Below are 14519 nucleotides of genomic sequence, written 5' to 3'. Positions count from 1 at the left end.
TCCCCTTAACATTTGTGTGTATGGGCTAGCTAGCCCATTCTGCAGTGTGTTAGTGGAGTTTTCGTACATTTATTCATTTACCCCTTCATGGTTGCACACCACAGTGGAGGTTGCTGCATTCCTACTAGTGAGGCAGTGCTTCACTAGTAGTAGTCTTTTGTCTGCAGCCACCACTGGTGCTCTGTGCTTGTGAAGCAGGTGGCATCAGTCCTTTGCCTCTGACATGGTGGAACGGTGTCCCGCCCGGCCAACACCATGAGGCGAGTCGGCCCGGCAGGTGGCTCGTGGGCTGTTAAAGCCTATACCGCCGCGGTATAGAATTAGCAGCGACTAGCAACATTGTTCGAATTGCTGTTTTTTCTGTCAAAAATGGTGTCGGTGGTGGGGCCTTAGGGCCAGCCGACCTCGAAACATCGCGCAAGGTTTTGAGGTTATTAGCTTTTGAACTAGCCGCAAGGTATAACCGCAGGGAGGGCTAGGATTCTGTCAACGCTTGTTTACAGACATCTTTGGTTGGATCAGTCTCCCCTTGAGGAGGAGAGAATGGTTTTCCCTCCTCAGGGCTCCCCTCTCCGCAGAGGGACTTTGGTCTTTCCGCAGGAGTGCGGGCGGTATTTGACCTAGGCCCCACACCACCTCACACCGCGCAGCCAGAGGTGAGGGCGCGGCCTCGCCAGCGGCTGTGGCGGGGCCCCCAACCAGGCCATGTTTCCCCCACCTGAGGTACCCTGGACACAAAGACAACAGGTGATCGCAAGGCCGACAGCCTTGGCGGCCGAGGGATCGGCTACATTAGATGAGCACGCCCTAAAAAACCGTTGCCGTCTAGCTGTGTCTAGCTCGCTCTCCGGTCACTCCCCCCCACAACACCAGCGGGATACGGGCTCTGATTTGTTCCCTTTGGCTGTGGGCTGTGTGCTTTCAGTGAAGCATGAGCGGCCCCACGTTTCGCTTCTCATGGGGACAGGGGCTGACACCCAGTTGCTGGCTAGGCCTGGGTCTGTCCGTGAGAATGCTGTGCTGTCAAGCGGCTCCCACGCCACACATTCTGCGTCTGTGTTTGGTGAGCCTGGTGTTGTGTCTGTCAACGATGAAGGTTGTCAGCGGGGGGAACTCGAGGCCCAGGGGGTTGCAGCGTGAGTTCCCCCATCCCCGCCCTCGCCAGGCCGGGTATCACGTTAGTGCCTCCCACGGCCAGAAGACCGGTGGTGGTCAGGCAGGCGCGCATGATTTGGGTGGTAGTAATATCACTGCAGGGCTACGGTGTGTAGGAACCCACCCTATCGGGCAGTGTGGGGACCTCACGCCTTGCATATCCAGCTGTAGAACAGTTCCTCAGCAATCCATGCCGGGGAGGTGTTCAGTGGGGGAGCTTTTGTCACCCAGTGTGATGTCAGCTTCCACCGTATCAAACCGGCCCTTTCTGTCGGGGTCCCCCCTTGGGTGTGATTGCCTCGTTGGTAGTGTCAGGGTGTGATATCCCAGCTCCACGAGAGTCCAGGGTTGGCAACGCACAGCGGGTGGGACCGGGCCGCCTATCTACGGTTCCTGGCAGACCAGCGCCAAGTGGTGGCGGGTGCGCTTGGGATTATCATCACATATGGCTACAGCAGTGCCATATGTCGAGGTGGATGGAGCGAACGCTGAGGCGGGGACTTGTGTTTGCACAACCCCACCCATTTTAAGGTTTGGTACAGACTCTATTGTCAGGGACAACAGCAGTGACAGCTCTGGCCGACGAGATCCAATCTCTGTGGGCGAAGCAAGCCATCGCCGTGGTCCCAAAGGAGGATGCGATGCATGGCGTTTCCTCTCGGTATTCTCTGGTGCCCGAGAAATCGGGGGGGGGGGGGGGGGGGGGGGGGGTGTCAGACCCATACTGGACCTGTCCCATGGAAGGTTCAGAATGTTGACCGTCTCCCACCTGTTAGACGCTGTCAGGTGGGGGCCTGGTTCACCTCCATAGACCTGTAGGATGCGTATTCGCATCCCGATCTTCCATCCTAGGGCTTACCTACACTTCCTTTGCAGGGCTTAGCGTACGGGTACCAGAGGCTGCCGTTCGGCTACTCTCTGGTTCCCTGCATCTTCACCAAGTGCGTGAAGACCGCGCTGGGGCCTCTGTGTCGTCGGGGGTTACGAATTCTGCCCTGGACGACGTTCTGGTCCTTGGCCGGTCAGGGTAGATCGCCAGGTCTCATACCTGCCTGGGTTTTGCTGTAGACTGGAAGTAGAGTTCTCCTCTTCCCAGTCAACGGGTGGAGTACTTGGGCTTTTTCTAAGCTCAAGGTCTATATGGGCATCCCTCTCGGAGCGGCGGCGAGTGGTTGGGTTCTCGGCGCGCTCTGGAGGTTCCGTCCTAGGGCGGTTACGGCGCTGTCCATGATGCGCTTGCTGCTGGGGATGCAGAGGTGGTGTTTTTCCAGTATGAAAATGGACCCGGTGTGAGACATATGGAAGTGGCTGAAGGTTCCCATGTCAGTACTGGGGGACCTCGTCTTCTGGGGAGAGTCTGGTGCCCTCACCTGCGGAGGGGCGTGTCGGACCAACACAGTAGGGGGCAGCTGCCATGCTGCCCGGTCTGCGCTACTTTCAATGTGTTGGGATTGAAGGCAGTCCTTCTGGTCCTCAAACGGCTCGACCACCTTGTGGTGGGCAAGCATGTTTTGGTCAGGATGGACAACACGACGTCAGCGTTGTATATTGTCAGACAGGGAGGAGTGCGCTCCCCCCGTCTGCACTGGGTGGCGGTCAGGCTCTGGCTATGGGCGTTCTCCATCTGCTCTGCCTGAGGGCTCTCCACATCCCCGGCAGGGTGAATGTGGGTGCAGGTGTGATGTCGCGGGGCGGTCCTCACCCTGACGAGTGGGGACTACGTCCAGACATAGTCGGGCAGGTCTGGGACCGATTCCGTGGCCGTCCAGGATTCTGTACGCTTTCCCCCCCTTACACCTGATAGCTCAGTTGTTGGGGTGGGTACGTCAGGAACGTGGGACTTGGTCCTGGTCGTGCTGGGCCGGGGATCAGCTGTGTGGTCCCCGGCCCTGATTCAGCTCTTGGTGGCCCCGCCGTGGCCTGTTCCGTGGTCACCGCGGGCCCTCTCTCAGGCACGCGGAACTCTGTTCTGCCTTCCTGTTCTGGGGCAGCCTCTAGGCTTGGCTGCTGACAGTGTGAATCTGGTGGGTGGGGATGCGTCTTGACTATTCTGTGGTTAACACTATCCGGTACGCGCGCGCTCCGTCCTCTACCGCGGCCTACGCTAGGGAGTGGCGTATGGTCGAGTGTGGGGGCGGAACGTTGTTCAGCCACCCTCTCGTGGAACATTCCTGCTTGGCGCTCTGCGTCTCAAGCCTGTGGAATGTTCTCTGTCTCCGAGTGGGACCTCCAACTGGTCCTGGGCCGGTTGTCGGAGGCCCCGTTTGAGACTCTTGAGCAGTTGCCATTGGATCTGCTGTCTTGAAGACCACGTTGTTTTTGGCCATCACCTCCGCTAAACGCGTGGGTGAGCTGTGTGCTCTCTCGGTGCGGCCTGAGTGCCTGTCTATTCGGCCGATAGCGGTGCGACTCTGAGGCCTAATCCAGTCTTCGTGCCAAATAATATCCGGAGCTCCTTCGCTCCAGGGATATTGTGGTTCAGGCGTTCGTCCGCCTCCTCACGCTAGTGGGTTGGAGGCAGGTTTTCACCTGTCGTGTCCTGTCCGTGCACTGGGGGTTTACCTCAGGACTCGGGCTCTCAGGGCTTCCGTTCAACTGTTCGTTTGTTACGGTGGCCCTTACGCGGGTGAGGCGCTGTCCAAGCAGCACCTGTCACATTGGTTGTGCGAGGGCGTTGCCTTTTGCTGCACGTTGGCTGGACAGGTCCTCCCTCGGGCTGCTGCCCTGTTAGGGGGGGACGAGGTGGAGGACATCTGTGTTGCCGCTAGGGCTGACCCCTATTAATCGATTAGTCGACTAATCGGTCGAAAGGAGCCGTAGTTTTTATTTATTTTTTATTTTTGTATCATTCTTTCCAAAAGAAAAGAGGCCTATAAGCGTGGCTAACGCTAATGGCACGCATACCAGAGGCTAACTGCCTACGAAAACAGGCACAGAGGCACTGAAAGAGGATTTCACCCATCTAATGAACACACTAGACTAGACAAATATCAAGATGTATCCATCAGTGGACCAATTGCATGCTTTTGCAGAGGACAAGAAGCCTTCAGTCGACTCCTTCAGACATTAAGCACCCCCCACAGCCCAAATGGAATGATAAAAAAAATTAATTTTTTTTTTAAATTATTAATATTATACATTTAAAAAAAAAAATTTTGACTAACGGCTAATTTTGGCCAATCCTAGTCGACCATCCAAATCCTTAGTCGGGGACAGCCCTAGTTGCCGCCTCCTGGTCCTCCCTGGGTCCCTTCGTTAAGTTTTCCCTCGTGGACATGACTGGGGGTTCTGTCTCCCAGGCGGTTCTGAGGTCTGGGACCTCTCCTGTGTCCCCATTGGTGGGTTAGCAGGGGTGTGTAGGTGTGTGCCACGGGGTGATGTGTCACACATGGTCTCGCCTGTGCTGTACGTTTTTCAGGGGTCTCTGGTTCCCCCTTTTTTGCACTTTGGTGGAGTTGACTGCCTCCCCCCCTTCGTTAGGACGGGCGGGTGGACGGGACTCCCCTCCTCGCTGGTAGTGGGGTTTAGGGGCCCTCAGGGGGTACACTTGTCGGGTCACGCGTCCGCTCTGTCCCATATCTCATAATGGCAAGAGCGAGACGCGATGACCAGTATGATATATAACGAAAGGTTATCCTATAACCTAGTTATATGAATACTGGCAGAGCGTCTCGCTCTTAGCGCCCTGAGGTCCCTTGGTTGGGTTTTCAATGTTGGAAACTTTTTTCCGAGGAAGGTAGAGTGTGACCATGTCCGGCGCGTCTTATAGGAGGACGCTGGGGCGTGGCCTGGTCACGTGCATGAGTGCAAATTGTTTGTTCATGAGTACAGTAGGTGCTAGGAGATAAGAGTCATCTCATAATGGCAAGAGCGAGACGCTCTGCCAGTATTCATATAACTAGGTTATAGGATAACCTTTCGTTATTCACCAGTCATACTGGTTTCAGACCAGTAGAATATGTAGTTATTCACCAGTCATACTGGTTTCAGACCAGTAGAATATGTAGTTATTCACCAGTCATACTGGTTTCAGACCAGTAGAATATGTAGTTATTCACCAGTCATACTGGTTTCAGACCAGTAGAATATGTAGTTATTCACCAGTCATACTGGTTTCAGACCAGTAGAATATGTAGTTATTCACCAGTCATACTGGTCTCAGACCAGCGGAATGTAACATTTTTGACTGTTCTCCTACTGCACATACAATTGTACATATAGCCGTTCAACCATAAACCTGGAATCAAAATCTAGAAAATAAAGTCAACTTTCTGGTCTCATACCTTTTCTCATTTCTCAGTCTTTTGAGACCTGATGTAGGCATTGGGCAACATCAGCGTAGAATTATATCATTTTTATCCATGTTTTATTAATAATGTAGCCTGATTAACTTTTTACATGTAGGCCTCCCCGTAGAGACAACAATAATCAATAGTCTCTCTTGAGTAATAAAGTGTCTGAGCATCTGGCCAACAGCGGGGTAGGTAATCATGATTATCAATCAGATGACTTAGTTTCATTTCAAACCTTTATTTCAACTCGCAGGAAGCGGCGGTTTCCTTCATTTAAATTTTACAGCAACGGCGGGTTTACGATCAACAGAAAAAAATCAACAGAGTCACATAACACAATAAAACCTTAAATAAACAACACAATCTGTTAAAACAAGTTGACACATCATGTTACAGCTACACATAGGATAATAGGAGACGACAGACGAGGGAGTGTTGAATGTAATTTATATGGGAGCACATTTATCACATCATTAGATCAGACAAACATCACAACATGATGGTTATTATCTCTAGGGTTTGTTCCTGGGTGTAACTTTGAGAAGGAAGACTGTATCTCTGTGGTGACCTGTGACCCCGTCTGACCCTAACGCGTGGTTCCTGTCCTTATGGACGGTACGAAGATAGTTGTAGTCTCTCATATGGTTTGAAAGGTAGAGCAAAGAGTATTGGGAGCAGGTTTCTCTGACAATATTTATCCCACACCAGTCAATACAAGGTGATATCACGGAGGAACGTTACATGTCATGGTCAGCTGTTGGTGCATCTCCCTCGGGTAGAAAGAGTAGTTCCTCAGGTCAAAGGACTATGTCTTTTTGGGAATAATGGGGGGGCTATGTCTTTTTGGGAATAATGGCATTTCCTGTGTAATCTTGCTTGGATCTGGACCAAAGTTGTGCTAGATGCTAAAAACAAAGCTATGTTTCATATTATTTCCACCCAGGACCAGGTTTTTTTAAGTATAGTGACCGTCGGTTGTGTGATAGTAAAGGGTTAACCTTCTGTCGTGTGGCAGTGAAAGGGTTAACAGTACAGAGTGTGGTACCCGACCCTAATGCCCAAACGACTGTATGTTCACACGGTGCACCACATGCCATTGCCACTGCACTGTTTTTCACTGTTCTCAGGGGACACAAACAGGCTGGATAAGCTGGTCAGGAAGGCCAGCAGCGTGGTTGGGGTGGAGCTGGACTCCCTAGCGAGGGTGGCGGAGAGGAGGAGCCGTGCTAAGCTCCAGGCCATCAGGGAAAACCCCTCCCGCCCACTATACACAGACTTGGCTGACAGGAGGAGCATGTTCAGTGCTTTGATTGATTGATTGAAAATGTTATTAACAGATTGCAGAATGGGTACAATACAGTACGGCTCAATACATACAATTGTTAAGGGGATGCAGACCAGAGAAAGGCTTTCGTCTTGTTTACATCAGGGTCCCCCATTTTAAATTCATCATAACATATTATGACATACAGGTAGACAGTACTGCTACATTTATGACATACCAGATCTACAAATACAGTACTGTTTGTGATACAAAAAAAAGTGTCCAAAAAAGAGAGTATATACATTTGATGGGGAAGAAACTGTACATTGGAGGAGGTACGGTATAGGTGGGGTGGGTACACATGTAAACCTGCATGTTCAAAATAATTAATTAGATTGAGTAGTAGGGTATACTCAATATTCTATGAAAGTTCTACTAACTTAAATATCTTGAGTTTGTGTGACTTGTTGTAAGTATAATGTAAAAGCATAACTTAAGTACAACTTAAAATAATTAATTATAGGTGGTGGGGTGGGGGGGGGGGGGGACTGTACATTGGAGGTGGGTGGGTGGGGGTAGTTTGATTGTTTAGTAGTGGAACAAACGGATGACTCATTTTACGCACATGTGGCTTCCAAAAAGGTGTGTGACCCCCGAAATTGGACCAGAGGAGCATGAGCGTGCTTGCCCCATTCATGATGATGTTGTATTACCAAAGAACTTTACTCCATACCCTATTGTGCAAACTTTAATGAAAAAGTGACTGGCTCACTTTAACCACAGAGCGTGTATGGGTTCTGCATCTATCCATTATAAATCCAATAAAATAGTAAGATCACCATATCCAATTATGTGGATATAGGCTAGTCCTACATTTAAAAGTGTATAATTTCAACATGTCTAACATATTAAGCTATGTATAAATTAAAAAAAGGCACAGGAATATTATGTATACATATTATTATGACAGCCGACATACATGTAGCATAAAGAAATGTATGATTAGGCTGCCAATGTGATGTGAAATTCTTGACTGAGCGCCAGCACCTTCTTTGACATTATAGCTGAAAGGAATACACCTCAAGTGTGGATCATCGGAAGCTCGCTGATCGTGGGGTTGCAGGCTTACATGGAGAGGACATTGAGGGGACCCGTCCTTCGGACTTCATTCCGGGGTTGTTGCAGGATATATGAAATAATTATATACCCTGTAATAATAATAATAATAATAATAATAATACACTTTATTTGTATAGCACCTTTCATACAAGATTTGCAGCCCAAAGTAAAATAGATTATGGCTCCCACTCCATTTTGCGTGCACCTCATAGTGATTATAGGGGCGACAGTGCTCGGGAGGTGCTCGGGAGGTAGAGCAGTCGTCTGGCAATCCGGAGGTTCCCGGTTCGATTCCCGCTCCTCCCGGGCAGCGTGTCGATGTGTCCTTGAGCAAGACACTTAACCCCCTAACTGCTCCCGATGATGCTCCGTCGTTGTGTGAATGTGTGAGTGAATGGGTAAAATCTTAAGGAACAAATTGTAAAGCGCTTTGGATAAAAGCGCTATATAAAAAAGCAGCCATTTACCATTATAAAGACCAACATTGTCACTTTGTTAACTTGTCTGGTTAGTATTTGTGTTATAGTAAAAAAGTCAGTTCACAAGCAAAATAAGCTGTCGATGCTCTAGATGAGGAAATTGGCTTTGAAACTACGTGTACAGTACCAATGAGAACCTCAGACTGGCGGGTTCAGACAGCCTAGATGTGCCATGTTACTCATCTCAGGACAGGAGCCAATCCACTTGAGAGGATGCAGGGCTCTTACCTTGAGTGTTGTTATTGCCAATCAGCTTCAAGTATAGCTGGACTTCAGTTTTCTAAAATGTCTTTTCTAACTTACTTTACAATATCTCAGAATACCATTGAGTGACTCACAAAACACTTGCTAACATGTACAATTCATGCTGATTCATTTGCTGGTTCATATTTAGAAAAAAATAATATTTAAACCATTATTTAAACCATATTTAAAGAGAAATGGAGTATGGATAACTGTATTTCATTGTGCTGGCGGGTATATAATATGTTTAGTATGTTACAAGCAAACATTTTGGGCTGGTGTATTGTGTTGGGCTGTGCTGTTAGCTCATGGTTAGCGTATAATGTTTATGTAATGTTGATTATATGCAGGCTACAAGGGCTGGCGTGATCTGGTTTCATGGCCGGGATGCACACCTCGGCTTGGATTGCCACATCACCTGGAATGGCAAAGGTGGCAGAAGATGGGAACTGTTGCCGGTGTGATTGTGATCCACCTGGGTGGCAACAGCATCGGCTTGAGCGGGAACGACCCGGTCACCTTGTTGAGGAAGATGAAGGCAGATGTCTCTTCCCTGGCTCCAAGCTACTGTATTCCGACATCCTCCCTCGCCGGTGTAACGGAGGTCCCGTGAGTAATATCCGCAGTCACAGTGTGTTGTGAAGTGACTGTGGCAGTAAGCGGTACTGCGAGTTAAACTCACTTTCCCTTAAAAGACACATAAACACGTTACCAAGCAGTGAATTCACCTCTTGGTATAGCGGTCTATGCTGTCGCCCACGGTGCAGCCGACCCGGGTTCGAAACTCCCTCGGGGCATTGAAATGTAAAACACAACGCAGAAAGAGTAACATACAATCGGTCACACCGGGTCTGGAGGCGACAGACCTGTCCGATAGGGGCTTCCATTGTATCGACACACCTTAGTCCGGAGGGAAATGGAATATTCCGTGACAACATCTGTACAACCTTGCCGGCTGTGCCGTGATGCTCTTCTCTCGCACCCCCCCCCCAACGGCTCTTTTAACACATTCGGGGCCATTGGGATCCGTCTAATCTCTATACGGCCAGCATATCGAAACAAACTTTCATTGTGCGTGAGGCTGTTTGTAGAGCTAAATCTATAATTTATATTATTGCTATCTGTCCATTCTCATTGTCAATTGACACTATAAACTGTCCCTTCAATATGCCTTAAATAAATAATTTTTTCATCAATACGTTTCCATTTTATAGCGTCGTGAATATGAACGTTATAGCAGAATGTTCTGGGGTATTTCCTGGAACGCGAGATATAGGGTGCTAAGCTAATAACGTTAAATCAAATGGCGTTTCGGCTATAGACAAGCTAGAGCTAAAACTCAAAATGCATATTGTCGGTATCATGGTCCACCATGAATGCATGAAAGGGGACGACGACGTCGTTTCTGATTATTGATTACCAATAACGCCATTAGCCTCAGTAGCCTTATTCGCTGTTCGGCTGGTTGGGTATGATAACAAGGCCTGATCAGCATGTAATTTACGTGAAAAAGCTCTTACCTGTGGCCGGTTGGATCCCAAAAAGGATTTCCCTGTTATCGATCGCCATCTGGTATGTCCATTGGCTGATGATATATTCCTTTACTGCATACTGAATTCAGCGTCCTAAAAACTATTCCAGGCCATCGGCTACACGCATTAGGCTAACAGAAAAGTCCATTCATACTTGGCCCCGAATGTGTTAAGAGTCTTGTTGGGTGTTGCTGGGCTTTGCGACCCCAACCCCTCAGTTCACCCCTTGTTGTTCGAGTGCAACTTCCTGGTAGTTAAACTCTGAAACATCCATCTTTACCATTTCATGAGGACCGAGATAATTCTGCATTTATGTCATGTCCGATTTGGCGGATATCAGAGTTTCCCACCAGGAAGCACCATGTCGGATGTGGCTCAGGTGGTATAGCTGGTAATTTGAAAGGTTCCTTGGTTCAATCCCACCCCGCCTGACAGTGTGTCGAGGTGTCCTTGAGTAGGACATTTCACCCTTTGGGAGGGGCTTGCGGCTGAGTGACGCCGTCAGCCGCCTTCGGAACACCTTGCACAGGAACACGTAGATGAGGGGATCCAGGCAAACGTTTGTGGTCGCCAACCAGAGAGTCGTCTCCTTGGCGATGTACAACGCCTTCTGCGCCTGGCAGTATGACCCGAACCTGGTCTGGGTCAGCGTGTAGGGCACACGGGCAAAGTGGAATGGGGCAAAGCAGATGAAGAATACCACCACCACCACAAAGACATTGGCCTTGGTCCGACGGCTGGAGGCTTTGGAGCTGCTCCCGGAGGCTCTGTACGACTCGTACACTTTCTTGCTGATGAAGGTGTAGCACACTGCCATCAGAGCCATCGTGCCCCAGAAAATCACCTGAAAAACATACCATTACTATTAGGTTTCCTGAAATCATGTGAGCACCTTTTCATACACATACCATCATAGAATCATTTGATTATTTAGGGTTAGATGAGGGGGTTTGGAGCGGGGCGCCCCTCCGTGCTGTGATTACTACCAACGGGACACACCACACACACATACCACACAGACACGCTGCAATCACGGTGAAAAAATTATTTCAATTATCTGATCACCATTCCAAATATTCATTGCGATTGTTTGTCCGACGTTATCCAGCATTGCAGATGATCTGGCGGGCGGGGACCCTCGTCGAGGGAACTCTGGTGACCGCTTGTCTTGCCGGAGTGTTCAGACCCCGCCCCCATGCCGAGCTCGGCCAGGAAAACAAACCACATTGTTTCAAATGGAGTGCAATAGCGGCCGCAAGGCGTTAGGCGGCGGTATTGGCCGTTTGCAATCTCAGACACATTCAGGACAGCCTGCACAAGGTGCCTCGATGGATTATGAATGGCACTAGCGAATAAAAGAAATAACGAAACAGAGGCACTCAACCGCTGGGCCACAGAAACATAGATCTACGTTAACGGCACCCAATGTGTTAAGACACTCTTATGACATGCACTTATCATTGTCAAGGTAACACAATAAAGTCACCCACTTCCTTGTTAAAATGCCAAAGATTGAGTCATGGTGGCCACAGTAGATACACCATGAATTGATAGTGCAAAGTTACTCAGTATATCAGTCTCACCTGACAGAAGTAGTTGAATCCCTCATGCCAGAGCCTGCCAGCTTTGCCTTTCATCGACATGCACTTCAGTCTACCGCCTATGATCTGTGGCATCTGGTCGGTCAGAATGACGTTGGGCAGCGCCAGAGAAAACATCACCACCCAGACAGACGCACTGAGGATCTTTCCGACCCTGACCTGCTGCAGAGGGGACTTCCCGAAGGGCCGGACTATCTTCAGGTAGCGGTCCAGGCTGATGAGGCCCAGTAACAGGATGCTGATGTACATGGATATGTAGAAGAGGACAGCGGAGTATCTGCAGTGGAAGGCGCGCAGACGCCAGGAGCCCACGCCCGCATCGCTGAGGACTTTGACGGGGATGGTAAGAGTCATCAGTAGGTCTGCCACCACCTGTTGACAAAGGAACAGGTTATTGACCACACGGAAGTCCCTTCCCCCACAATGACAATCAATGATGGCAATTGGCAAATCAATGATGATAAAACCTTAGATCTCTCACCACATTCTTCAGGTAGACAATGAATGTGGAGGTACTGCGGATTTTGAAGAAGATCCATGCGGCCAGGATGTTCAGTACCAGAGCCACCACAAAGAGGAGGCTGTACAGACAGGGGAACACCAGAGCCGTCACGCTGGTGTCCCGGACACACTTTATGGTGGTATTGGACTGGGTGCTGTTCATCCTCTCGACCTCGGTGGACCCTGGGAGGGGGAAGAGAGTTGAGAGACGATGGCATGAGAGAGAGAGAGAAAGAGAATCTTTCTAAATAGGTCACTGTGTTCTTTGTATATGTAGCACTTGTGCCACTAACAGTAACAGCTGTTCACCACGGGCACAGTTCTAGGTTCGAATGAGGAGAGGACTAATATGCACAATTAACAGAATAGTAGACCAGAGGCAGAGTTATAACAATAACCAGTGTTTTAATTAAAAGCGCGCCAGCTAAACAGTAATAATACATACAGCCGTAAAGTACAAGTAATACTTTGAAGTATCCCTTTTAGGTTCTTTCAGTAACCTCTCCTTTCGGGAGGGTTAGTTCGATATCAAGGCCTAGGTCGAGTGGATCAACACATTGGGGTTCGTTCAGACGTCTCTGAGGTTATCATCAGTAAATCTATATCAGTTTATCAGGGAATGAAAATACCTTATTAGGTGAATTGGCCCTTTAAACCCTCTTTCTTTACAGGAAAACGATCAGGGATTCAGCTATAATCAATATGTCATCTAGAATGTTCTATTATGACATCACCACAAATGTTCTAGAAGGTTCTATGTTCTAGCAGGTTCTATTATCACATCATACAGTGGTTAAGCATTTACCCTCTAATTCCCCCTTCTTATAGGAGAATATCCGTACCCATATATCAAGTTAAATCAAATCAAATACAAAATACAATATCAAAATAACACAAGGTGAACATGGTCGACGCCCTTGGAAGTCCTTGTTGTCTCGTTCAGTTCAATCCTACTGGTGTAACAATAGTTGAGCATCAGGGCCGTATTCACATCAGGCTGGCATTAGCCTTGAGTTATATCAAATGTTCCGGGGTTGGCTCGCCATCGGGTATCGGTCCGGCACACCACCTCGTCTAGGGTGACCAGATGCAAAAAGTCCAAAAGCAGGACAACAGTAAGATTTTGGTGGGACAAAGTGGGACAGATAGATAATGTAACATTTTTTATTAGAATAACATGGTCTTCACCGAATAGATAAAGGTTAAATCAAAATAAATACAAATTAAATACAGAATTATATCTCTCCACATTCATCTTGGCACTGGCAGCTGGCTTGTTACCACCTAACATCTGTTTTAAATATTCAAACTTTCAGACCAATGTTTTTTTTTTGCTTCGAAAAGAGGGACATCCTCTCAATATGTGGGACATTCGGTCAAATGGTGGGACAGTACAACCAAAAGGGGGACACCTGGTCACCCTAACCTCGTCCCGCGACAGCTGCCAACAGCTGAGCTTCCACACATTGAGAAACTGAAGCAGAGATCGGTCACCATCGAGGACCAAGAACTGGGAGTATATGTAGCAGTGTGGGCCCACAGCCTCTCCCAACCAGGGGAGGAAACCAAGGAAGCGCCTCTTCTTGCATGCAAGAAGAACCTGGTCTGGGCACTTGCAAGGAGAACAGGTACAGAGAATCAGACAATCCCAAGCTGGACTGGTTTTAATATCAGCACCAGGGACCATGAAACCAATCACACAAGATATAGTTGGGTATCTGCCAACCATCAATTCACCAGCCACACAGTTGACCACAGTGTTTGAAATCCTGAATCAATCAGAGATAATCAGGAAGGAACTGCATCTAGAAACAATTGTGGTAGCCATGGATCAAGCACTCATGTGAAAGCCACTGAAATTGCCTGGAAGCACAAAGAGTGCTTCTCCAACATTCTTCTCAGAATGGGGACATTCCCTAATAATAATAATAAACTTTATTTGTATAGCACCTTTCATACAGAAACTGCAGCTCAAAGTGCTTCACAACAGAAAAAAACAGGCATAAAATGAACACATAAAGTGCAGACATAATTATAAAATCACAGTTTTTCACATTAGGATCTAACATCCCAACAGGCCACCTTGTTTATGGTTTGATTCAGTTTTAAATAGACAATGATAAAAAGAGTAAGATAAAATAGACATTGTAAAATAGTGCAGTGTAATAAAATAGTAGAATAGAATAGATAAAATATATATATTTTTACAGTGCAATAAAATAGTTTTGGATTACTTTACCTTCTCTTTTTGTTATCCACAGTTTAAAACTTGACAGTCTTCTACCATGTCAATGTATGGCATCCAGAATGCAGAGAGCTCTCCATTGACTTGT

General features: G+C 48.1%; 1 protein-coding gene across 1 annotated transcript; it reads right to left on the bottom strand.

Moving 5' to 3' along the window:
• Positions 1-7791: 7791 nt before the first annotated feature.
• On the bottom strand, positions 7792-12349 carry LOC311225939 (P2Y purinoceptor 13-like; the record flags this gene model as incomplete). The annotated part of the gene is made up of 4 exons (XM_084311329.1): positions 7792-7835; positions 10553-10928; positions 11668-12057; positions 12167-12349. The coding sequence occupies 4 exons, from the start codon at positions 12347-12349 to the stop codon at positions 7792-7794; spliced, it is 993 nt and encodes a 330-aa protein (XP_084167455.1).
• Positions 12350-14519: the final 2170 nt, after the last annotated feature.

This window comes from Notolepis coatsorum (assembly GCF_963971535.1).
Source record: "Notolepis coatsorum genome assembly, chromosome: 1".
NCBI lineage: Eukaryota > Metazoa > Chordata > Actinopteri > Aulopiformes > Paralepididae > Notolepis > Notolepis coatsorum.
This window is presented reverse-complemented; position numbering and strand designations above follow the sequence as displayed.